The following is a 26,398-nucleotide window of genomic DNA, read 5'->3' as shown; positions in this document are numbered from 1 at the left end:
TGTTGATTTTACATTCCCAGTGATTATTTGAGCCGTTCAGTGCAGAAGTGGTGTAAGTCAAAATAAGGTAATGAGGTTTAAAGTACAAATTCTGTAAAATACAGTGCAAAGTAGCGATTAATATATCCTTCGTGCTAGTCACTGACTATTAACAGTTTAAATACATTCAATATCAACTGCCACTTTGCGCTGTATTTTACAGAATGTTTACTTTAACCCGTCATTACCCATTTTTTACTTACACCACTTCTGCTCTGAAAATAAAATTAGGCCTACATTTTCTGAGTTAATTGAAGTTACAAAATGTTCAACAAAATTGTGTGTTCATTTATTTGTTCTCACCTACGTCATATTAACAGTAAGTGCATGTAAATTACGTATTATATAGGTAGAATAAGTTAAAATTAGGCATTATGTGTGAAAACTGGAAATGTACCTAATGTAAAATGCGGTAAACTTGCCATAAAAATTTAAACAGTAACATCAGCACTATTTGTGACTCGAAATAATAAAGGAAATACCGGTTCTTAAGAAATGAAAAGTAATGAACTTCATAAATCAATGTCTGTCATATTAAGGTTTAAATCTTCCCCTTTTTTATTTTCAAGTTTACCTCAGCGGCCGAGTTTACTCCAATTTGCGGTATGGAAAATAGTTAATTTCTCGGGAAATAGGGAGAGGAGTTCACCACGCGATGTACCCTACGAGATATGCCCTACAATTTCGAAGCTACTAATTTTTATTCTTCTCACAGGAAATACAAAGTTCCAATGATGCATAAATATATTTAGGAATGAATACAATTAACCGACCACGCACGAACAATTATATTATTTCAAACCATGATACGTGATCAGGGCCATGATTCAGTTGTAAGGAGCAGAAAGAATTACGCTTATTCCCAGCTTCTGAAACTTGTAGATTAACTGCTCGTGAAATTCTTCCAGGATTCTAAAGTAGAATTAATAAGAACATAAACATATAAAATAAATTACGCAAAACCCGTTTTCTGATGTGTTATCATATGTCGTGTGCACACTTTTAACTTGCCTGCCGCTAGAGGGCTACTGTCGCGCCAACTGTCAAATGTTGGCATATTTTACACGTATGAGTTGCGTGACTGTATCTATTAGACTGTGCTAATGTGACATCAAACTGATCACATCAGATCAATGTGGCAATGAAAATATTTGATCGTGTAGAACAGGCTGTGAGCATAGAAGAAGGTCGAATCTCACGTGATCGAACTGTAGAAGGGATTAGTTGGATGGGGAAAGCGAGTGAAAGATGGCGTCTTCTGCTAAACTGCAGGATATGCCACCTGAAGGAGGTTATAAACCAATAAATTATGCTAGAATTCCAGCCAAGAAGTTTTTCAGTGGTAAAAATATTAGTGTATTGTGCATCATTGTATTAATTTTCATAGTATAATACTTGTAATAATCTGAATTGATGATACGTCCTTTTTCTTTATATTCCAGGTTCTACAATAATTTTAGGGTATCTCGGCATGACAGCAATTGCTGGCTATATTTATTTCTTGACGTGGAAGAAAGTTAAACGGGATGAAATTGAAATGAGAAGTGCAAAACTCGCATTAAAACCTCTTCTCACAGCAGAGAGAGACAGAGAGTATGTAACTTAGGAAATGAGTATAAATATTTTATTTAAAAATAGAATTGGTGCACACAGTTTTTGTTATCCCAATTTTATTCTCTTTCATATTTGCATTTTGAGCAGTTACCACTAACTTAAGGTTAGGTCTGTTCAGATTACAGTCCTTATGATTAAATGTAGTAAAACCTGCCGATTTAAAAATAAGAGTCCCCAAAACTATTATGTATTACCGTTACAGTGCAACTGCCAAAGAAGTGGTTATGCTGTCTGCAATAGGTACACCGTAATGATTTCATCGTATTTTCCGTATACCGGAGTAATGCAAGATTATGAAGTCTCAACCATGATAATACACAACGACTAGCATAAATCACAAAAGTCAGTGGAAATAGCAAAGCCCCACCACGTATTATTTTGCATGATTCCATTCTCGTCTCTGCATGAAATTGCATTTGTTTGCACTCTCGCAATTTAACTTATAATTCATATTCATTTGTTCGCATGTATTTAACCCCTTTTCGTTATAGTGAGACTGTAATCATTTCTTACTTGGTACACCATTCATTCATAGTGTTCTGCCCAAGGGCAGGTCTTTCACTGCAAACGCAGTATTCTCCAGTCTTTCCTATTTCTGCCTTCCTCTTTGTCTCCTCATATACGTCCGGAATCTTTTACCGTGGAAAAACTCATCATGCCATGTTTACAGTTCTTGGGAAAGGTAAATGTGGTAGCTTCCTGTTGTTTTTTGCATACCACACACCTTTCGCATCTTAAAAGATCCCAGGGGGCCCCAAGTGTGGAGGTGAGGGGAGTGAATTTGACTAATTAGGCACTCTGAAATTCACCGCAAAGGTTAAATATCAGTTTTATCAGGGTTTTTGACCCGATCAAAGACAAATTTCAGAAAATCTGTGTAGGCCTATTCCGGTAATACATTAATTCTTATCCTTCTCATATTTTTAACTCTTTTAATAACCAAAAGTGAATTAACAAAAAAATATATTAAATGTTTAGTGATATTATGCAGAATAATTAGCTATTTCAGTACCTTTGTAAAGTATAATAAATAATTACAGGTTTTAACAATGCAAATTCAGTCTACAGTACCGTAAAATGGGGTGACTTGATATGTTTTGTAGGTTGATGTTTCGAAACGAAACATCAACCTACAAAACGTATGAAGTCTCCCAGCATATAAAACGGGGAGACTAGACACGCTGGGGGGACTTTATACATTAATTTGTAGGTTGATGTTTCGGTTCCGAAACATGAACTTACAAAACATATGAAGTCACTCCATTTTACAGTAACGTGATTTCTATTGGATTGGACAAAGAATTGTGTGATAGGCCTACATCCATTCTGAAAGATGTCAATGAATTAATCAGAAACATCTTAAATGCTGCAATGTAGTATTGATACAGCAGATTGAAATATAAAATGAACAGGCATGTCACTAAGTGAAGTGCGGACTCCATATAATCTCAGTGAAGTTAATTTTTTTCAGTTATTTACAGTTTCCTTTCACAAAGGCCTCTGCTTGTAGCAGTGAAATGATAGTCAAGGAAAGGATTTTGGCATCCCAGTATTTGCTTATAGAGAAAAATTCTATTCTCGTTACGGTACATATTATTGTGCCACTTTTTTTTTTTAATCAAGAAATAGCTAGGCAGTTTTGATACGGCATTAACCTTTACAATTGAAAATGTTGTAAAATAAAACATTTTTACATATTAGGCCTAAAGCATGGGCGTCCAAACGTCTATAGAACCAGGAGATATTGCACGTCAAGCATGCTCTGCTAAAATAGGAAAAACGACCTTAAAGAATATGCGCTGTGGGTTGCTTACACCAGGGATTACCTCGTATGAGTTACAATTGGACAGCTATGTGTTAAAGTAATATAAATATTTTCATTATAATTACTTCAGAAACCATTTAGGTTTACTGTTACCGAACAAGCATGTTCAGATTCTTAACCAACATTTCACATTCACAAGTATCAGAACTTTCTGATTATGTGGCTAGCACGATACTTTGTCTTTACTCAAGATAAATATATAACCAGTTCTAATGCAAGAAATATAAATTTTTATTTCGTTATTATAGTAAAGCTACCCATACCCAGGGCTAGATAGCCTAGTACTGCTAAATATTAGATGATACGAGCTAAAATTGTCTGTAACAGCAGTTTGGAAATTTTCATTTAACTTCAAACAGCTTTATGTAAGTTAAATTGTCAGTTTGTATACTCAATATACAAACACATATAACAGTAACATTGATCATAATTACTGCATTCTGTAAAAGACTATACCAGTTCAAAGAGCTACAGCTGTCAAAACACATCACCCTATGTGAAAGTTTCTGACAATGGAATGAAATAAATTTCTTCTCAGCTGCTTTTTATCTAGTGAATATTGTGCGTCATTAATAATAATAATATTATTATTATTATTATTATTTATTCATTTACAAATATTTATTGTGCTGTACAACAACCTGGGGCCAATAACAGTTCAGCACAAGAATAAATGTTAGCACAAGACTTACAGTGAACAAGGAATTACAAAAACAGTGCATACAAATAATTATTAAAATTAGAGACAAATATAATTAAACAATAATGACAAAATGAATAGTAACTGCAAAATACATGATACAGAAAAGCTCAAAAACAACACAAACGAATGAAATTGAAATGAATGTGATTTTGATGAGTATGCTTAAGATAGTGCTTGTGCACTACCTAAGCTCAATAAATGATAGTCGCCTGCCATTTTGGTTCTTTCGTTGGCATTAAAAGAAAGCTCACAAGGACGCTATTTGCTGCACTGTTAAACATTATCATGTCATAGCTCCTATGAGAGTCTATTTCTTATCATAGGAGCTATGACATGATAATGTTTAACGGTGCGGCAAATAGATTTCTCATCTGGTAGCTTGGCAACGAAAGAACAAAACTGGTGAATGATAATATCAACCTAGAATTTATAGAGTCTTCACTTTCTAAGGTGTAAGCAAAGAGGAGGAATCATGCGGAAATAACAGCGACATGACTGTAGTAGTAGATTTTTCTTTCATGAGAATACTGATATAGTAGTCTGCTTACCGAAAGCTGATAAATAATATTTGGTCAATTTTGTGCATGTGATGTTGGTTAAGATTTGTTGATTGCTAGGAAGATAGGGATTGTAGGTACTGACCCTCCGAAAAAGTGGTCAGAGACCACTTTAGCAATGTCTTATGTGCATACTTATTTCTCTATTACCATCATGTTCTTTTTACCATATAAATAGACAGTGGAACTTGGGCTCTAAAAAGTGGCGTTTTAGGCACCTAAAATAGGCAAGGTGTATAAAATATAAAATAGGCAGTAATTATTTGCTAAAGAATGACACTAATATATGTTACCACATATATGTAATCCACAATTTCATAATTAAAAAGAAATTTGGACCATATTTCATATTTTGTATGAGTACCTACAGATGCATACACGAAATGAAATCTTTAAGTTACATTGTTTTTCATTCATCAATCACATTTCCATAATTTGCTTCACAGTAGATGATAAGAACATTTTCTAAATTATCCATCGGGAAGTTATAGCATTTGTCACTCAGAGTAAATTCATAAGGAGAAAAAGAGCATTTTCTATACATCACTGAAGAAACTAGACAATATATTAGATTTGGAACAAGACGAACTGGCAATTCAATTTCAGTTTCGTTATTTTTTTTTTTCCTTAAAAGTGGCATTAAATAAAATCTTAAGTCCGTTGTTTTTCCTCAGCATTATGTCCAACTTATTTTTAATTTTTTCTCTAGCAGTTCTTCCAGGTGCTTCAGAAAGCTTCTGTTTTACTGTATTCAGTAGCTGAAGTTATTCATTGAGGGATTTCCTATTACTTTCAACACCAGGAATCAAGTTTGCAATTAATGTAAAATGGGATTTGATAAACATAATTGCATTATGAACATTACAGTCATTCACAATTTTCTTGACTACAGATACTCAAAGTGCATCATCCTCTAAGGTGGCCTCTTCTTTTTTACTAGACATGTGAAAGAAAATGTTGTTGTTTTCTAATGCCAGGCGTTTGACAAAGTCATTTGACCTCTTGCACTCCAATATCTGAAAGAAAATGTTTAAAATGCTGTACGTCTAAATGTTTGTGAAATTTTATTTTGTTTTAGAAATCTTAACAAGTATTTCGAGCCAATGACATAGCTCAGTCAGCTGAGGTGCTTGCGTGCCGAACCAGAGTTGCACTCGGGTGTGAGTTCGATTTCCACTTGGGCTGATTACCTGATTGGGTTTTTTTCCGAGGTTTTCCCCAACCATAAGGCGAATGTCAGATAATCTATGACGAATCCTCGACCTCATCTCACCAAATACTATTTTGCTATCACCCATCACATCAGCGCTAAATAACAGAGTGGTTGATATAGTATCGTTAAATCAATCAATCTTCTTAATGTATCCAGCTGTTTGCTGACAACATAAAGTCCACTGTAGTCTATTCACTTGTTTTTCACGAGAAATGAGGGGTATTTTGATCCGTGTTTATTATAGATGACTGTTGCTAGTAGCCAGAGTTGGGGTGTAGTCAATATATACTGCAGGGCTCTGTCTTCTGCAACTGGTACTGATGATTTTAATTTACTTCTTTTGTGGTTTATGGATGGACAGTATAGAAGAATGTGTTCCAGATCTTCATCATGATTATTACACAACAGACAAGTAGGATTATCAGAAATGTGAAATCGGTGTAGGTACAATTGTGTGACAATGTTTGAACATGTCTGGGCAAGTTTTTGTACATTTCCAGGTCATTTGGTTTCTTTTGTACAGACTGTAAAATTTTTCCTTTGTCAGAAGAGAGCCAATTGTTGATTCATAGATTTATAAAATGGGACTTTACTGAAGCAAAAGCACTGGATAGAAATATCACTTGAAGAGGTCTTGGTTGCAAATGTGTTGCCTGTTTTGCAATATTATCAACTTTCTCGTTTCTAGTATACCACAGTGACTAGATATCCATTGAAATGTTATTTCCTTTTGGAGTTTTTTTAGTTTACTTAGTTGTTTCTGAATTGGAATAATTCTATGTGCTTATAGGTTTGGTACATCTTTAATTATATTAAATATAACCCCCTTGGAGTCGGTAAGTATGCAAATAGATTTTGTCAGAAATTTGAGTAACACACTGAAAAGCAGCATCAATAGCTATCGATTCAGTGTCAAGAATGGAGGAGGATGAACGTGGTATGAAATAACTTTCTTGATATTTTGGAATATAATACCCTGCTGCCGATGTCCTATTATTAGGATTTAGAGCTCCATCTGTATAAATTTGAAGATGATTATAAAATAACCAACTAAAAAAAAAAAACTAATATTTCAGTAATTTGCAAGTAACAGAACACATTTTAAAATGCCAAATTTGAACATGCGTTTTACTTATTTACTTGTTGCAGACTTGGAAAAAAATCCTGTTATCTTTCGAGTAATGAGGGAATTCATTTAGCCACTAACAAATTGCGTTAGATTATTTAATTTTCGACATTATGCACTACCACTTAGATGTCAAAGGACGAACTGGTTTTTAGTTCAGAAGGAGATGTGAAGTTGCTATTTTGGTGAAAGTTGGAATTTTAGGATTGAGTAAAAGGGTGGCTTGCACAAACTTCCTTATTGTGTCAGGAAGGGGTTTTTATCAGTCTTGGCATGTAAGCAGTAAAGGATATTAAGAAAAACAGTAGGTAGTTACAAAAAATGACTCAAAAAATTTATAATAAAAGCTTAAAAATAGTTACAAGAAATAAATAAAAAATGAAATTTAAAAATAGGCACTAACGCTGAAATAGGCATTTTAGACACTATAGAACTCCTTTATTTAGACCTATATATATATATATATATATATATATATATATATATATCTATATCTATATCTATATCCATGAAAACCCTAAGCCTATATGTATCAAAGAAAAAAATAGGTTTTGTCTAAATTTCCCTGTCTGTATATAAGTGAGTGGACATGATTCTTAGTGATGTCTTCATCAATTGCATAATATTTTTGTCCAATCCTTATATTATTTTTGTTCTTACTCAAAACTTTCCTCTTACCTAGCATCTCGTTTTGTTTACCTTTCACTACCTCGAACCCGGAACGTGTACCTTCTCTCTATTCCTCTGCACAGAACATCCTTCTACTCATCTTTCAGCATATCGATTCCACACCTCTGGAATTCTCTCCCTGACCATGTCAGACTGTCGGACAATATCAAAATTCAAATTTAAATTAAAAAATCACATTCTAGTTCATGGAATGGCTTGTTGAACACCTGTCAGGTTGTGCAACTTCGGCTTAACCCACAACATATAGTAAATAATGTAACTATGCTGTTGTAAAATTGACACTTAATATGTAATGTATTTATTATTATTATTATTATCAGTTATCATTATCATCATTGCTATCTCTGTTTTCTTTCTTTTTTCATTGTATTAGCTCGATGAGAGTTCTGTAGTGTTCTTTTGACCCTGTTGATCCTCTATAGGGCTTTAATTTAATTTTTATTATTTCATCAGCTTCTGTATTTCTTTTCAGTATTTATATGTGCTATCTGGTAGGATGGAAGAGAAGGCCTTATGGCCTTAATCATGTCAGATTAAATAAATAAATAAAACTAATAGTGCTGCTTTATTGTCGCCAAAGATACAATATCTTAATGATTACTATACATATCCATGGCATGCTGCAGAGCAACAGTGACTGTTGAGATTGTTCTGTGATATACAATAATTCTCGTTACAGGTTTCTGAAGCAGTTGCGTCGCAATCGTGATGAAGAAGCAAAGTTGATGGCCAATGTACCAGGCTGGGAGGTTGGCACATGGTACGGAGAGCCAGTCTACAAAACTCTTCCACCTGACACCTTAGTTGCACCCATCATAGAAGAATTTTACGCTCAGGGTCCAGAGAGTGAGCTTAAGCGAAGAATAGACATCAAGCTTTGGTGTTAAAGTGATTACTGTCATTTCTGAAGTATATAGATAGTGACTTTAGCATTTGCTTGCAATAAGGGTAACATGTGAGTCATTGATGTATGAATAGATGTTTGCTAATTAAAATAAAATTAAATGTTATATCAACATGTCATCTGAAGCCTGATTAGTGTAATATATAGCTAGTTAGTGATGTATGCAATGGAAGGGGAAAGGAACTGGCCACACTACCCATTATCTCCTGGCTTAGTTGCCTCATGAGTGGTACCTTGTTGGCATCACATGTGAGGTTCATATATGTGTCGTGCCCCAGCCCACGACAAGGGCGGATGACATATCTTTGAGAAAATCGCGAGTTATATCCCACTTACGAAAACCAAAATATTTTGTTGTGTCCTTTTTGGTATAGTAACGCATTTATCAAGACCACACAAACGAATTAGACACTGCATTGTACTTCCTAACTCTCTTGACATGATTTATATACTGTACTGGCTTATGGATAGGAGGGATTCCTATTTAGAATGTGATCTCAGGCTTTCGAAATAATCACAAGTTTAAGTATTCACTATTACTAAGTTTATTAACAAAATATCAAATTAGAACAGGTAAATCGATGGATGAGAACCGGACTGTTCTAAATCCAACTTCTTATAAGAAAGAAATCTGTGTTCTTGTCTGCATATATGACTCTCCATAAGGTTGCTGTGAAGCTATTCCAAATTGTTTCATGAAGCTTTACATGTCAGGAGCTTAAAATAGCTCTCATGGAAAAAAATTAATAAATAGTAAAATGGACTTGGAACAATCTGGTTCTGGGCCATCGAAATATAGAGTATTGAAATTGAACGATTATTTATGAAGTATTAAAATTGCTGTTAATTTTAAAGTATGAGAATTGAATAGTGAAATGTAAAGTACAAGAATTGAACTGTTGATTTTACTTACAGTTGACTGCAGGGTGAACCCTGGTGCTATTCAGAGATGATGCCATTTTCTGCCTTCTTTCTGGATGTCTGGAAGTTAAGACCGCTGTTGCACGACCACTGTGTTGACCAATGACTAATGAACCAATGACCGTGATTTGGACGTTTCATGTCCATTTTATAAGTTCTCGAACTGGGCCCTTGTGACGTAACAGAGAGACGCTATTTTGCCCATGAATCTTCTAAAAAGACGGCATTGCTCTGACCAAATACCACACTTCCGATTCTTAACCATTATTTTGGATCAACGTTTCCTGTTGTCACTTGGAACAATATAGACTTAAGGAACTCTCACAATATTCAAAGATTGAATCTCTGTTTTTGATTGAACCAATAGAAAATCTGAATTCAAAATGATCACCAATTAGAAGTCTCGTGGGAGACGCTGTTTGTTAATGATTACTGCAAAATCTGTGTATTTTGCGTTATATGTCAGCTGTTGCGTAAGAATGGCTTTGTGCTAAAATGCAAGCATACACATTTCCTGTCTTTGTTCAAGAACTGGACTTTGCTTCTTGCTGACTTCGCTAACCTGTACAGTAATCTGTAGCAACAGGAAGTAAGCACTGTCGCGTGTCAAACAAAGCATATCTCCAATGATTAAACTGAATGTTTTAATAAGTACGATTTCATTACTTCCAAATAAAGTGAAAATATATTGCTTATGGTCATAACCAAGTTATGATGCTTATCATAATCCTTGGGCACAACAATGCCCTCTTCTTTTTAAAAGACAGTGCCATAATCAGCACATGCTTCTACTCTTAATCAAATGAATGGCAAGACATGTCGGATCCTGTGAAGTATGACTATCCCACAAGTCTTTGTAGACCTTTTTCTGTTAGGCTTACAGGGTGTAGTTCCCTCACCAGTGGCCTTCAGAATCATTCAGGCTTGCAGGATTTTAATCCATTCTAGAGGCCATCACTCATTCTTATTGAGGATTTGGATCGTCTTTGTCTTGTAAGCTAGTGTTGTATCGTTCACATTACAAATTATAAGAAAAGCTTTTGCGGGGGGGGGGGGGGGGCGAAGTACCAAAGATTTTGACTTTTATAAGCAATAGATCGTAATTAATATAATTTCTGGCACTGATATAATGGCAGTAGGGCTACTGCTATTTAATAAATCTGATATATTGTTGCTATTTAATAAGTTGATATATTGTTGCTATTTAATAAGTCTGATATATCTATGCATTAAATCAGTGGTTGTCACCACTTGCTGAAATGTCCAAATGATAAGCAGTGCCATCCCACGTGCACCAGCGTGCAGCAGGAAGAGGTAGAGAGCATACCCGCTAGCAGCTACGAGTGCACCATGGTGCACTGTGTTCTCAGTGGGTAAGAGATGCTAGCCCCAGGGTGCTCTGTGCTGACGACCCCTGCATTAAATGAATAATCCATTTACGTAACGAGGCATAATGTAATATGAACTGAGTTCCTGGATATTTTTTATTTATAACTTTGCGGGGTGTCTGTCATTTAACTTGATAGTATTTATGAATTTTTTTTGCCTGCAAAGTGATATGCTGATTTAACATTCTGAATCTCTGATCTGTAGCGTGTTATGGCATGTGTGTGGCATCATCTGAGACTTAGCACTTACATATTACATACAAGAATATTCATGTCATTCACAAAAATGATCAGTAAAGAATAATCTTCTTCAAGACAAATTTTCTTCATTGAAGGGAAAAGGTGCATATTGCATAACAAAGAGTAGTATCTAGGACCTGGAGGTGAATCTAGGTCCGGCGAAGACTGTGTTGGTTGAAGCTGGGCCAGCGCAGACATCGGTTGGTGTATCTGCTTTCCTCGCAGTAGGGATGGGAGTTTTGGTTTCTTGCACTGGGCCAAGCTCAATCTCGTTCTGGCCTTCTCGTAAAGGTTCTGCTGTGTCCTGTTGTTTGCGGGTGAGCTGATATAACTGGAGACCATGAAGACATGGACATTGTCGGTATGTCTGTAGCATACAAGCAGGACACAATATAACTCCTATTATGGTTAAAGCAATTAGCCAGGAGTTTGCACTTTCTTGTGTGGGGGATTCTTCTACTTTAGATTTTACACTTTTGATTTTCTCTTGTAATCACAGAGGAATTACAAATCATTATTAAAATCTTTAATATTCGAAAACATATTCTTTAAAATAATGACGTGTTGTTCAGATTTAGATTTGGATTAACTATTTCAGAAGTTATGTCAGGAACAATAACATCGTTAGGCTCATATACTGGATACAGATTTCCAAAAACATGGAGAAACAGTTTAAACTGGTTAGAATAAAAATGACAGTTTGCAGATACATTAATAATACTTGTCCCTTGGATAATAAATGTAGAAGTTGACGGTCGTGTTGTGTTTGAGTTACGACAACTTCTAGTCATACGTACCGGAGCTGGTAAGCTGTACACCCAATAATTCTTCTGGTACAGTCTGTACCATACAGGTAACCTGTGTGGTCCAACTAGCTGTCGGTGACACAGTTTCGTCGCTTCCTGGGATTTTCCAAAAAATAAAGCTGCTAATGTGATTCCAAGGAGGCTGAAAAAATAACATCTGGGGGACATAGCATGTACATTTCACCTCTACATTGAGGTAGATCATTCTCTTCCATGAGAGCATAAAATTGCCTATCACTTGTGACAGCAAAGTAAGAAGCTTCAGGGATGATGACACTTGAACCCAATGAATTCAATCTAGTTGCGGTAGGCAACAAACTAATTTCAAATGGGAATCGGGATCAAATCGGGTACCATTTGCTAAGTTACCACATTAAGGAACAAATGTATTTATGCACGTGGTTTCTATCGAGCCATATGTACTCTAAACAAAAGAAAAATTGGGTGCCGACAACAATTTGGCACAGATATAAAAATGGAAATTTGCTGTGAATGTGGGGTGTGACAGAGAGGTGTGGGCAGGAGGGATTGCTCTGTTGAGGTGGAATCAGTAGGTGGAGGGAAATGCAGCATATCTCATTTCTGTGCATTACCATACTGATCACAGAAAAGACGAGTTTTCAGTGATAGGTTAGTTTAGACTTTTGGTATGCCTTGCATATAATTACTCACAATTGTATAGGAGTGACACAAACCCACCCAAACTTCCCCTTTTTCACACTATCCCAGTGGTCATCAGCACTCGCTGAAATGGGTCGAGTGGAGGGTAAGAAACTATTCTCTGTCATGCACAAGGGATAGAGAGACAGCATACCCGCCAGCAGCAACGATTGCACGCTAGGGCTTTGTCTTGTCCGCGGGTAAGAGACTCTAGCCCGAGCGTGCAGTGTTTTGATGACTGCTGCACTATCCCATAGTGTTTTTGGTGGAAATCCTTCCTATTCACCTTGATTTGGTAATGCTATTATAAGGATTTACCATGTATTAGAATATGCAAATAAAGCAATTTTTATATTCAAAGCATCTGTTGCTGCAAACTAAACCACATGTTAATCACTATATACATACCAAGTACTTATCACTATATAAGTCTCACGAAGTCGGTCAAACAAAAGAAAATTGTCTCGTCCTTGGTGTAGCTTTTCTGGAGAAACAGCTATGAGATTAAACAGAATTAATAGTAATCAAAATTATTAGATATTACAGTATATTGTTTTTCACTTAAGGAAAATATTCTGTTTTTTATATTTCAGAAAGCGCAGATCTCAACATCATAATAAACAATTATGCATACTGTGTCTCTAGCCCTCGTAAAATGAAAAAAAAAAAAGTATGCTAATGCTTTAGAAGAAAATGTCAAATTGAAGAAAATGGTAAAGTGTCTTCAACAGAACATTAAAAGGAAGGAGAGAAAGATAATTAATTACCAGGAAATAGTTCTGGACTAAATAAAAGGCTGTATGAGTCTGGATCTCAAGTACTAGATAAGTGTTTTACAGGAGTCCTGAAGGAGCTGATAGAACTTCAGGTCAAGGGTCTTAGTCAGCATTACACAGAGGAGGTAAGAAAATTTGCTTTAACACTTCATTTTTATTCTTCACGAGCATATCAGTACCTCAGGAAGTACATTAAACTTCCTCATACAAGAACTCGTCATCGTTGGGCATCAGTTCTGGATGGTAATCCAGGTTTTACTGAGGAAAGTTTTGCAAAAATTAGACAGGAGGTACAGGCAAGTACAGAGCCTATCCTTGCATCAGTGATGTTCGATGAGATGGCCATAAAGAAAGATCTTGTATGGGATGGGGATCAAATTTACGGATATGTGGATTTTGGACAGGTTTGCATTGAAAATGATAATTGTGCCTTAGCCAGGGAAGCTCTGGTTTTTATGGTTACTGCCTTAAATCGTAGTTGGAAAATACCTGTTGGCTATTGCCTAGTAAATGGCACATCTGCTTCTATGAAAGCAAATTTATTAGAGCAGTATCTTAGAAAATTGCATGACAGAGGAGTCAGTATAGTAGCAGTAGTCTGTGATGGAACGGCAACAAATAAATCTGTTATGGAGAAATTAGGTGTAACATTGTCTGATGGTAGTCCACAGTGCTGGTTCCGTCACCTATCTTTCAAGGAGATAAAAGTTTATTCCAAATTTGATGCTGCACATATGTTAAAATTAACATGTAATTTGATGGCAGAAAATAAGGTTCTTATTGATGGTACAATACAATAATAAGATTAAGTGGGAATATTTTAGTAATTTAGTTACTGTACAGGAAAGAGAGGGTTTACATGCAGCGAATAAACTAAGAAAGCAACATATTCCTATGAAACCCAAAAAATGAAAGTTGCTCTCTCTGCTCAGACATTTAGTAGATCGGTGGATTGTGCTATGTCTTTTTGTAATGGAATAAGACTTAAGGAATTTGAAGGATGTGAGGCTACAGTTAAGTTTATTAAAATAGATTTGATATCTTGAATTTTTGTCACCCAATGGGTAAAGGCACAAAATCGCCTATTTCTAGAAGAAACAATGTGACTGTTTGTAATCAGATTAAGAATTGTGTTACTTATTTGCAAAACTTGAAGTTTTCCGATGGAACACTTGTTTGTAAGTCAAGTCGGAAAATGCCAATTCATGGGCTCATAACAGATCTTATGGCCATTTAAGAGTTGGCTGAGACATATATTTGGAATGAAGATTGGATTTTGAAATATTTATTGATATGTAGGTTAAATCAGGATCATTTGGAATTATTTTTTTCTTCTCTATGCTCTAGAGGTGGACACAGAAATAATCCAAATGCACTTCAGTTCAAGGCAGCATATAGGAAATATTTGATTGCACGTGTGCAGCCATCTGAAAATGCAAACTGTGATATTTCTGACTGTGAGGTCCTTATCCCTGTCGCCGATGTCAACACTTCTGTTCAGAAGACCGTTGAAAATAGATTTGCAGTAAATGCACTTGAACTGGATCATGACTATCTTAAACATGATTATGATTCACTCAGTATGTATGCTGGTAATGTAGTTGAGTACATAGCAGGGAGTTTAGTTCGCCAGGCATCTAAAAAGTTAAAATGCTTGCAGTGTTTGGAAGTTTTGTTTGCTAACCAAAATACAGACAGAAGTATGTTGATTATAGAAAAAGATGTGAAAGGTTCTCTTCTGTATCCATCACATGATGTTATAAAACTATGTAAAATAGTGAAAAGGTTTTTAGAAATAATGATATGTTGCTGAGAAAAAATGAAAGGAACATAATGTTGAAACTTCAAACAGAGGTGTTTAGTTTGTTGTCAGGTTCCTTGTTTTTTGAATTTGATCACTTGTCCACTGCTATGGAACCAGATGATGAATCTTATTATGCCTCACTCCTTAAATTAATTCTCAAACAGTATTTTCCCTGTAGAATTCATCATGTTTGTAGAAACAGGTCTAAGAAGGAAAGAAGAAAGCAAATGAGGCAGATTTTCACAAAATAAATATTGTTCAAAGGACAGTAGGACTAAATGTGATTCCTTATGTTCCTTATGTATCCACCATGTTCTCGAAGGTTAATACCTCATGGGACATGGCGTAGAAGAAAAAAAGAAGAACCAAGGAGTTAAATGATAAGAATTGGGAAAAATGATTACACGAATAGACATTAAATTTTACCTTTTATTAAGAATTAGAAAATGCAATCGGATATTAACTGTGACAAAGTAGAAATACGAACTTATAACATGAGCATTATATTTATAATAATATTACTATTATTTACTAGCATTTTAAATTTGTTCATCAGTTCATTAGCAAAATATATGAAAATCTGATCTATACCTTGCTTTCACTGATGGCACTTCTTGTCCTCTAAACAGTCCTCACCACTTTACTAGTGACAAAAGAATTGACACCACGAGGTGTAACATAAATTTTGTTGAAAGTATTTATTGCCTTTTAAATATTATCAGTTTGTGTACAGGCTAAAACTGTCTCACTTGTCCATACTCTTGCTGAGACCTGTTTGCAAAAGTGATTAAAATGAGTTCCATGAGTGAAACTTAGTGAGATTTTTCATTATGTTCTGTGACTGTGAACAAATGGTCAGAATCATAAAATCAATAACCTGTGAGCATTGAAAATGCATCTGTTTGTAAACTTTAACATTATATTCTTTGTGTTTCTTTGTAAATAGTTTCCATTTTCCTACTTCCTTTCTGAGCCAGTTTACATAATTTGAAAACATCTGTTGATGGATTCATCAGATTCCTTTGATATCTTTCTCTTTAATTGAGCCTACGCTTTCATCAACTTGGTTCGACAATAGAATTTCAGTACTTGGCAAATAACACTACCAACAATATACTGTTCTACAACATTTTTGACATACATGTATAGGGATCCATAATCTGATTTCCAATAATTATGGTAATGTACTAATGCATTCACAATAAATATCTTTTTCATTTACAGTAGACCTACACGTTCCTTTCAGGAACAAGGAACTCACATTCCACACATCTGTAATTAGTATTTTCAGATGGTTCTACCTTTGTAATTAAACATTTAGTATCAGCTGATTTGAACTCCTCAGCATTACGATTATGACTTCGCCTACATGTCAAGAAATAATCCATAACAGAGTTTTCCATCCATATTTATGTTTCTGCTAACAGTCTTACTTCTGCTAACTTTAGAGATCTACAATGAGACCCAGTATTGGCATTTTTCTATTAGATTGAGATGCATGTTTTTCATCTGAAAATTTCAGTTATTTCGAATATTTTATACAATCATCAATCTGATTGCAAATAGTTGACCTATTTCTTTCTGGTAATGGATGACATTCATTTATCAAATGCTTGATGTATGCAGTGAGAAACTTTACTGTACATTCACAACCATCAGGTTGTGAATCCTACTTTTTCTTTTACAAAATTCCATAGCACAAGCAATTGGTTTGCTTAGCAACTTCAATTTTTTTATGATATTGGATATGCCACTTCCTTAATCAATACAAACCTTCTCTTTTTTTTTTTATATATTATGTTAATGCTCCAAATACTCCCAATTGATATTATTACTATGTCAGTGTACTAACAGTAAGAATTTTCTTATCTGTTGATAAATTCCTCATTAACTTAAGCATATGGATATAATAAAAAATGCAATTTACTTAATTTCATGATCTGAAGAATGACAAAACCAACTTTGTACCCTGTCAGGACTAAACACAACACGTAATTTCTGCATTATAGACTTATTAGTTCGAGTACCATCACATATAAATGTCACTATATAAATACCAGTCTCATGCATTCTTCATAGGTATTATTCTAATATATTCTGATATTATAATTGCAGATAAGCCTCTTATTAATATAATACTCAACTGGGATTTTCCGGCTTCAATGTAGTCCAGTAACCATGAAAACAAGGAGTTTTCCTTCATAGTGGGCGATCCTCATTTTCTAAAAGAGTCCTGACCTAAATGCACATAAACATGTATGTGACCATTGCATGCTAAATCGTTCTTTATATCCAAGTATGGGAGGAGAACACTTGCCTGAGCCTCCTGTCATAGTTTAATGAAACTTTCCTCTGTGAAATGTGGGTTTCCATTCATATCTGATGTGCAGTGTCGCATTATTCTTGAATGATTAATTTAATGAATTTCTTAAGATAGCGATACTGGTATGCTTCAGCTGAATAAAAATTAAAGAGTTAAAACAAACTTGCTTACTCCACTACTGGAATGCTGTACTTTGCCCTTGCTGTTAATTTCTAGAAGTTCTTTCAGTACTCCAGGGGCGGCTTTCGAAGGGGGGCTGCAGAGCTGCAGCACCCCCAGACATTTGCGGCTCTTGTCTCATTTTATGTTATGAAATACATTTATTATACAGTCTCTATTTAGTGGCTCGAATTTTTTTAAATTCCGCTCTCATTGACATGCACGCAATCGTTAGTGAAGTCGCTTCCTCCCTGGTGCTGCCAGAGCGAAGTCAGATACAAGGACTATGAGTGAAGCCACTTCCTCCCCTGGAGCTGCCAGTCTCGTCTCGGATGCTTTGCGCGTTAGTTTTACCCCTCCCCCTGCTACCCTGGCCTTGAATCCAGAGTTACCAGGCACTGCAAAATTTACAGCAGCTTGTCAGTAGCACGCAGTTTTAAATGCATTTTCTTTAATGTTGTGAGTATAAGAAGTGTAACAATGCTTAATTCTGTACAATATTTACAGTCTATTAAGTTTAGTACCTTAACAATTCAGGAGAAATGTGAAATTTAGTGCCCATCAGTTGAATCTCATAATGGAAAGAACCGCGAAACAAAATACAAAGGCTCGCATATTTTTTGCTGATTTATCCAGAATCCCTGCTTTCTTCTCTCGATCTTCACACAGTATGTATTAGATTAATGTGTTTCAAAAACAATTCCATCAGCTGGGGCAACAAGATGGAGTTTTACAATAAGAACAGTAAATGTTGTTCATGAGAAGAAGGAGCCATTGCTAGAATGTTTTCAAACCATAATGGAATCTGAAACATCTAACAACATCACAATAAATGAGGCAAGCGCGTGCTCTTGAAGATCCTGAATTCAATTTCTGTCACAGTTTTTTTTTTTTTTTTTTTCCATTTATTGATGTATCATGTAGATATATTATACAACCAACTACAACATCGCCAGTTAGATATTTCTAAGGTTCAAATCTGCATATAAAAAATTAAATTATGGTTTATTTAACGACACTCGCAAATGCAGGGGTTATGTCAGCGTCGCCAGTGTGCCGGAATTTTGTCCCGCAGGATTCTTTTAAATGCCAGTAAATCTACTGACATAAGCCTGTCTCATTTAAACACACTTAAATGCCATCGAACTGGGCCGGAATCGAACCCGCAACCGACTATGCTACCGAGGCCGACTCTGCATATCAAGCTTTGTTAATGCCATACAGATAATACGGAACAGTGCACAGTTGAGCAGCGAGATCTGTGAAAATAAAAACCCTAAAAAGCGTCATAAGGTCGAAGGGATTCAGACAAGGGTTGCGGCAGCCAAGGAAGTGTGTGACTTCATTATCACACAAGCTAACACCCGATTCCAGTTCATAGATCATCTGATATTATATTCTCTTCTGTATCAAGAAAAATTTGAATGCTACAAAAGCTCATTTCCTGAAAATGGCCTAAATGTATGTGTGAAGCTTTTTCTGATGTTCGATAAAGACAAACTAAAAACAGAACTCATTGTATTGTATCAGAGACAAGAATTCAGAAATATCAGTGACGCAGTCAAGGTCTTGCAGTTTCTTCTATCTGAGAATTTGCAGGCCTCATTTTCAGAAGTTGTGAAATTACTATGCATAGCTATCACCATACCAATGACAACTTCCGAACCAGAACGTTGCTTTTCGTGTTTGAAGAGAGTAAAATCCTATCTTAGAAATACGATGAGAGAAGAGAGCCTGACCGCATTAGCTATGTTTTCCATTGTAAAGACTATGTTAAACGACATATCGTATTTTAATATGATGATGATTAAAAAATTTGCAACCTACAAGAGAAGGCGCATGGAACTAATCTTTAAATAAGGTAAGTTGCATGGTTTATTTTTGTATGCAGCCCTCCTGAATTCAATACCCACGAGCCGCCACTGCAGTACTCCATCAAAACACATGTTTATAATTTATGATGCAGTTTCACACAACCTATTGTTCAAGTCCCTAAATTAATGTAATTTTGGTGAACTGCATTTTCTTGAGAAAAAAAATGAAATTAACACTGTCTTCATTATATCATAAGCTTTACGTTTCGTAGGTGAGGATCTGGAGTTCATGCTCTTCTGTTTTTGTGCAGGAAAATCAGCAATTGTTTGTACTACCTTGTCAACAACTGTCTCCTATTGCTTGTCATGTACATATATTTGTCTTCTGAATGTGGAGAGCATAGGAAGCTGTGTTTCGTAGGATGCCATTTAACCCTTATCATGTGTACGGTATTACCCACTGATTTAACAAATCTTTGTTTTCTAAAGGAAAAGTGTAGGTTTCTCCATTGTATATACCTATTGCATAAGTAATTGCAGTGTATTATTTTTATTATTATATTTGCAATTACTGGAAAGTGTTTTTCCCTTTCATTTAAGATGTAATTAATATATTTTCTGAAGAAAAAATCTTTAAGTGTTGAGTGCTTTCTTAATGAAGAAAATTACAATATCCTTTATTTCTGTTCCTTGTGTCCATCCTGCTTATAGAGAAGATGATGGGCTGTAGCTTATAAAAAGTAGGTCTATTTCGAAGACAAACGATAAAACAAACAATTCACTATACTTTTTTTTTTTTTAAGATGGGACATGACAGTTACAGTTAAGCGGCCGAGCTTGGAACTACAGTGCTATGTTGCCAATATGGACTGCCATGCTGCCAGCTGATGGAGGCTAGGAATTGACGTTAAGATGGCTGACGTTAAAACATTCATTGGCAATTGACGCAAAGGTAAGAAAACAATACACAAATCAACAGAGAATCAAACACAAAACGTACCAATGCTAACATTGTGTGCACAATAAATGTCGCCAAGAGAGCTATAAGCACTCGCCATGTGGAAACGGTAAGTTTGGCAACTCAACCGTTGTTACCATATCAACAGCTAACTCGTTGCAACAGGCCTACCACGCCATGTGACATTCAGTTGTTTTTCCGATCGCAACGCTCCTGTCATGCCCCATCCTTAAAAAAAAAACAAGTATAGTAATGGACTTAAACTAAATACGGATAAAACCAGTATGCTACAATTCCGTTTCAAACCCAGTGAGAAACTAACAGCAATAAAATATTTAAATTGTATTTTGACGCTCCCATCCAAAATAACGCAAAACTCTGGGGTAGGCCGTATTGTTGTTAGTATTTTGACTGGAAGGACATGAAAGAACATAATTGAGCACCCACGTGCAATAATGGGTTAAGTGTGAATATATTTCTTAACTACTTATCCCATTATTGCACGTGGGTGCTCAATTATACACCGTGGTGCCACAGCCCTTGAAAGGCTCAGACAGACAGACGGCTGTGGGCTTCACGTTCAGATTTCGATAATTATACAACAAAAAAACTGAAAGCGTGTTCGGTCATGTTTTACCCAAGTTACAAGCTTGGAGGTAAAGGTTGTTGGCTACAGTTAGGGCCTACTTTCATTCTATATCTTATGGTATAATAAATAGTTTTGCAACGTGTAGAGACTGGGAAAACAATTTAATAAAATCATCCGAATCATACTCGTTCATTTTATAGGCAATCTTGCAGGTCGCATTTAAAAGACCTAGGAATATTAACATTTTCTTCAGTATATTTGCTAGGACTTCTTGTCATACGTACTTAATAATTTTGCTTAGGTTATTCTTTTTAGCTTTCCTTCTAGGACTAGCTCAAGTGTTTTAAATTTAGCGTATATAAGTTCTTTATTTTAGATTAAGTTACTAGCACGTATTTGACGAAATACTAGGTTTTTCCACTTCAGTTTAACTGATTTATGCAAACGAAATTTTGACAGCTGACGATTCCAACGTCACTTATCGCCATGCCCACTCTGTTTTGGGCGCATAAGTTAATGTTCATGTTTTCTTCAAACATGGCGACGCAATGGCCACTCTTTCTCTTTCTAACTCGTTGTGTATTCTGATTGGATATTTCTTGACGCCATTGTGGTAAACTGTCACTGTCAGGCATCAAGCAGTAGCTGTATTGTTATAACGAAACTACTTTTATAACAGTACCTTTTGTGTGGAATTTTATCATATTATAGTGAGTGAGATATCTGAACAGTCAAAAGTAGAACAGTTATACCAATATTACCGTATACGCTTCTAAATATAAGAACAATTTGTAATAAAAACAACTTACTGATATGAATTCCAACCTGCCCGAAGGAGTGTTATACAAGTCCCCGCGTCGGCTTCAAATGGCAAAATCTATGCGCATAATATTTTCGGAAGAAACTATGATTGAATTTATTAGGAAGTATAGGGAAAATGAATGCCTGTGGAATATTAGATCTCCAGATTATAAAAGAGAAGACTTGAGAAAAGCAGCTATTGCTAGTATGGCTAAACAGTTCGGATTTCCAGAACCACTTGTAAAAAGAAAACTTCTTAGTCTGAGATCCACATATCTGTTAGAGAGAAAAAAAATTTTGAATAGCAGAAAAATGGGGAAAATGTATAGGCCTACTTTGTATTGGTTCCATGAACTAGATTTTTTGTTGGGCTGTATTATTCCAAGGAAATCACAGGCTCATTTGCGCGTAAATCTTCTTCAGGTAAGTGTAAAATTTAAAAGTTTTTTTTTTTTTTATTCCAAAGCTTGCTTTATGTATATATTCGTTTCTGTGTTACCACAACTAATATGAATGTTAACAAACAATAGCCTATGTAGTCCCAAAATATGGTATGTATTGTTCAAGTGAACCGTTGAGTTCTGATCTCATTGTCGTATTACCGTAATTTTGAAGGGGTGATATTCTTCCCCATCTACGAAATCTGCAAAAAATAATCTTCATGGCCGTATGTGAGGATTTAATTATACGGGTTCTGGTATGTTATTTTCGCATGTAGGAATATCGGAACGAATAGCTCTTTCTAAGATCGTCCTTAATTTTGGGGAAGGAGGTAAAACTGCACCAAACTTTGTTTTCCTGTATTCGTTTATTGATTTCGGAAATATCGAAGTTTTCAATCAAGTTTTTTTATAAAGAAATAATAATCCTGACTAGCGTAATGATGATTATTATTGTATCGTAATAATCAAAGCAACAATTTTTCGGCTAAACTAGCGCACGGCAAGTTCAGGTGATTTTGAAAGTGAAAATCGACAAATTTTTATGAAACTGTTTGTGGAGAGGACATAAGCGCCGACTACGAGCATGCTCGATCGCTCGGGCATACCCTGAAAAGAAAGGAGGCATGCTTAGCATACCTACTCATGTAATTGCTACTTCTTGATATTATTATTATTATTATTATTATTATTATTATTATTATTATTATTATTATTATTATTATTATTATTATTATTATTATTATATTTAAGAAGTGTAAGTGGGGAAAAAGTGGCAAAGGACATTGAAAAGAAAAAAATTTAAAAAGTGAGAAGATCCTCATGTTACAAAGGTTATGAAGTATAGTGTAAAGGTAATAATTGAAATAATGAAGTGATGTAAGAAGTAAAGTGAGCTAGGAGTAGGAAGTAACCATGATACATGCCAGTAAGGGCTAAGAAGTAGGAAAGAAAGGTTGGAACAGTTGGAATAATTCTGTAGTTAGTGAAAATTGAGTCTGGAATAAGTAGTAAACGTAGTATGAAGGATAGGGAATTAGATTTAGATTTAAATAGCTTTTGAACGATAAATAGTGTCGGACGAGTGAAGTACGAAATAGACGAAGTGATTAGAGAAAAGAAAGGACATAGAAGGACACAATGTAGAACAGTGGAAGATAAGTGCGTGAGTCGTTTAAATTATGTAAAGTGTAATAATATAGTTTAAATGTAGTAAATTAATTAGTGAAGTGATGTAAATAGCAAAGTGAGCGAGGAGTATGAATTAACCATGTAACATGTCAGTAAGATTAAGAATTAGGAAACTAAGGAATATAGTATCGGGAAGGGGGGGGGGGATGAGAATACGACAAAAAAAATTTGTTACATAGTACAAGTAAAAGCCCACTCCCACTTATCGGAATCGAATCAAACAGAATATCTCTTCACAATGTATTTAAATGGAAGATAGTAGAAAGCGGCGCGTCGAATCGAAGCGAATCGAACAGAACAGAATTCAGGAGCTATAAGTCCCGTCGCTCTAATTTCCGGCAGCCAATCACGTTGCAGGTCGGCTACATTTAAACGTGTGCGTCTTGTGATTCGCTGATGTAGATGTTAAGCATTTCCTAAGGCTGGATAAATACAATCGCCCGCCATTTTGGCTCTTTCGTTGGCGTTCGCAGAAAGCACACGAGGACGTTATTTGCCGCTCAATTATTTGCTGAATTACAGTGCGTTTGATTTATTATCATAGCTACGACATGATAATGTTTAACGGTGTGGCAAATAGATCACTCGTCTGGTAGCTCGGCAACGAAAGAACAAAAATGGCGAACGATACTACGTACCTAGACTTTATAGAGCCTTGACTTCCTAAGACGTAAGCAAAGAGGAGTCACGCCGGGAATAACAGCGTCGCGACTATAGAATATTTATTCCACTGCCAGAACAGAATTTCTTGTTTCGGGTATGATCGTAAAGGTACGGTCACACGTCGCTACTTTTGCTGCGTAACTTTTGTACTGCAGCTGCAAAAGTTGCGTGTCGTGTTCACACGTAAGCCAAAAGTAGCGCGCTGCACGCTGCTTTTCGTGCTGCGCAACCCGTGTGCAGCAAAAGTTGCAACTGGAGGTTGCGAGTCTGTTCACACACAAGGCGCTACTTTTGCAGCCGCAGTCATGCTGCAGGTTTCCATCTCCGTGTTGACTTCTCAATATACATTTTGTGGTTATGTTCGCATTATTAAGAAACTCATGCGAAAGCTTACTTATCTATTATTTGCTTTTCTGTCCTAACTAGTATTCAGAAATTGGCATTATTTTTACTCTAAAGCTTTTAAAAACGCCTATATACTTAAATGATAACCAACAGCATATTCGCGTACCGTAAAGTGGGGTGACTTTGAACGCTGAGGTGACTTTGAACAGTAATTTAGCTCCTTTCTAAATTAAATGCTGTAGCCAATTGCGAAAAAACTGTTTAAGTTGTCAATAAATTAGTTCAGTTTTTTCGCAATAGGGTACAGCATTTAATTTAGAAGGGCGCTAAATTACTGTTCAAAGTCACCTCGCCGTTCAAAGTCACCCCGCTTTACGGTAATCAATGTTGGCGACCCTCCTGTTTGAAACTACACTACAGAAAATTAAAAAAAAAAAAATGAATTATATCGTCAGCAAATATGCTCAGACTGTGTTGTGCATTTAATAACTGTTACAAATAATTTATTTTCATCACATCTAACATTGGCACATTTGGGTGGCAACACTGGTCGCAACCGCAGCACAAGTTTCAACAAAACCGATATCAAAAATGCTACGGCTGAGAACCCTGTTCATACGTCGCTACTTTTAAGCTGCGCGCAGCATGAAAAAGCGAGCAGCAGGTTCGGCAGCCGCTACTTTTCGGGTTGCACCGTTGTTCACACGTCGCAGTACGAGAGTTGCGCAGTTTTTTGTACTGCATCGCTGCAAAAGTAGCGACGTGTGACCGTACCTTAAGTTCTCGTGAAGCCTTCGTGAAAAAACAAATGAACCATAATATCCACTCTTATCGGCTTGATTCATTTACTATTGAAATTTATTGCTGATGCAAAAATCACAAATTAATATGAACGAAGAAAAATTAATAAATCTTGTGTAGAATTATCCTCTTTTGTATGACAAAATACAAAAGTATTGTTCGGTTCTGTTCCACTAGAAGTGTGCGGCAGCAGACTTTTCGTTTCGATTCGGTTCGATTCCGCTAACAATAAGTGGAAGCGGGACTTAAAGAGATAGAAACGGTAACGAAAAGTATGTATAGTGAAAATAGAGTCTGAAATAAATAATAAACGTAATGCTAGTGATAGAGAAATTATTTTTAGATAGGTTTTAAAATGCATACTGTCAGATGAATGAAGTGCAAAATATATGAAGTGATAAGTAAACAAATGGACACAGGACGACATTGAATTTAATTTATTTAAGTAGGTTATTTTACGACGCTGTATCAACATCTTAGACTATTTAGCGTCTGAATGATATAAAGGTGATAATGCCGGTGAAATGAGTCCGGGGTCCAGCACCGAAAGTTACCCGGCATTTGCTCAAATTGGGTTGAGGGAAATCCCGGAAAAAACCTCACCCAGGTAACTTGCCCCGACCGGGATTCGAACCCGGGCCACCTGGTTTCGCGGCCAGTCGTGCTAACCGTTACTTCACAGGTATGGACACTGCATTGAATAAAGTAAGATAAGTGCATGAGTCGTCCACTAAGTTGAAAATTGATGTAAATCGTGTAAGAATGGGAATTCTGGCCCGAATACAGGAATGTGAAGGGCCAGCAGGACCAAACGGTTGAGTGACAATAGCCTATAATATATCATATATCATAAAAAATTTGGTTAAACGAGCGTTGACCGGCTTCCGCCGATTTTGGAATAGACACCGACGCACTTAGGTTAGGCTAGGTTAGCTTAGTTTAGGCTTTTATTATCCCGTCAAGATGAAGGTGAAAGCGATTTGAGTGTGATTTTTTGTTTTCTATGTTGGCAATTCAAGTGCGTCGGTGTCTATTCCAAAATCGGCGG

General features: G+C 35.8%; 2 protein-coding genes across 2 annotated transcripts in view; both read left to right on the top strand.

Moving 5' to 3' along the window:
- Nucleotides 1–1,224: 1,224 nt before the first annotated feature.
- ND-B16.6 (NADH dehydrogenase (ubiquinone) B16.6 subunit) lies at nt 1,225–8,785 on the top strand. Its single transcript, XM_069843413.1, has 3 exons — nt 1,225–1,381; nt 1,482–1,632; nt 8,447–8,785. Exons 1-3 carry the CDS (start codon nt 1,288–1,290, stop codon nt 8,652–8,654), a joined length of 453 nt encoding a protein of 150 aa, XP_069699514.1. The 5' UTR covers nt 1,225–1,287; the 3' UTR covers nt 8,655–8,785.
- A 12,935-nt stretch (nt 8,786–21,720) lies between these two features.
- Nucleotides 21,721–26,398, top strand: part of LOC138712026 (sperm-associated antigen 8-like) — a 191,013-nt gene continuing 186,335 nt past the window's right edge. The window contains exon 1 of the mRNA XM_069843411.1: nt 21,721–22,333. Within this exon, the coding sequence (XP_069699512.1) occupies nt 21,923–22,333 (411 nt within the window). The 5' untranslated portion in view covers nt 21,721–21,922. The remainder of the gene's footprint in view (nt 22,334–26,398) is intronic.

The sequence above is a fragment of the Periplaneta americana genome, chromosome 13 (genome assembly GCF_040183065.1).
Source record: "Periplaneta americana isolate PAMFEO1 chromosome 13, P.americana_PAMFEO1_priV1, whole genome shotgun sequence".
Taxonomy (NCBI): Eukaryota; Metazoa; Arthropoda; class Insecta; order Blattodea; family Blattidae; genus Periplaneta; species Periplaneta americana.
The sequence above is the reverse complement of the archived record's forward strand: the minus strand, read 5'-3'. Positions and strand labels throughout refer to the sequence as shown.

Coding starts and splice junctions, on each gene's coding strand:
- ND-B16.6 (XM_069843413.1), top strand. CDS start 1,288: ATGGCGTCTTCTGCTAAACTGCAGGATATGCCACCTGAAGGAGGTTAT. Junction 1,382..1,481: donor AGCCAAGAAGTTTTTCAGTG/GTAAAAATATTA, acceptor TTTATATTCCAG/GTTCTACAATAATTTTAGGG. Junction 1,633..8,446: donor ACAGCAGAGAGAGACAGAGA/GTATGTAACTTA, acceptor TTCTCGTTACAG/GTTTCTGAAGCAGTTGCGTC.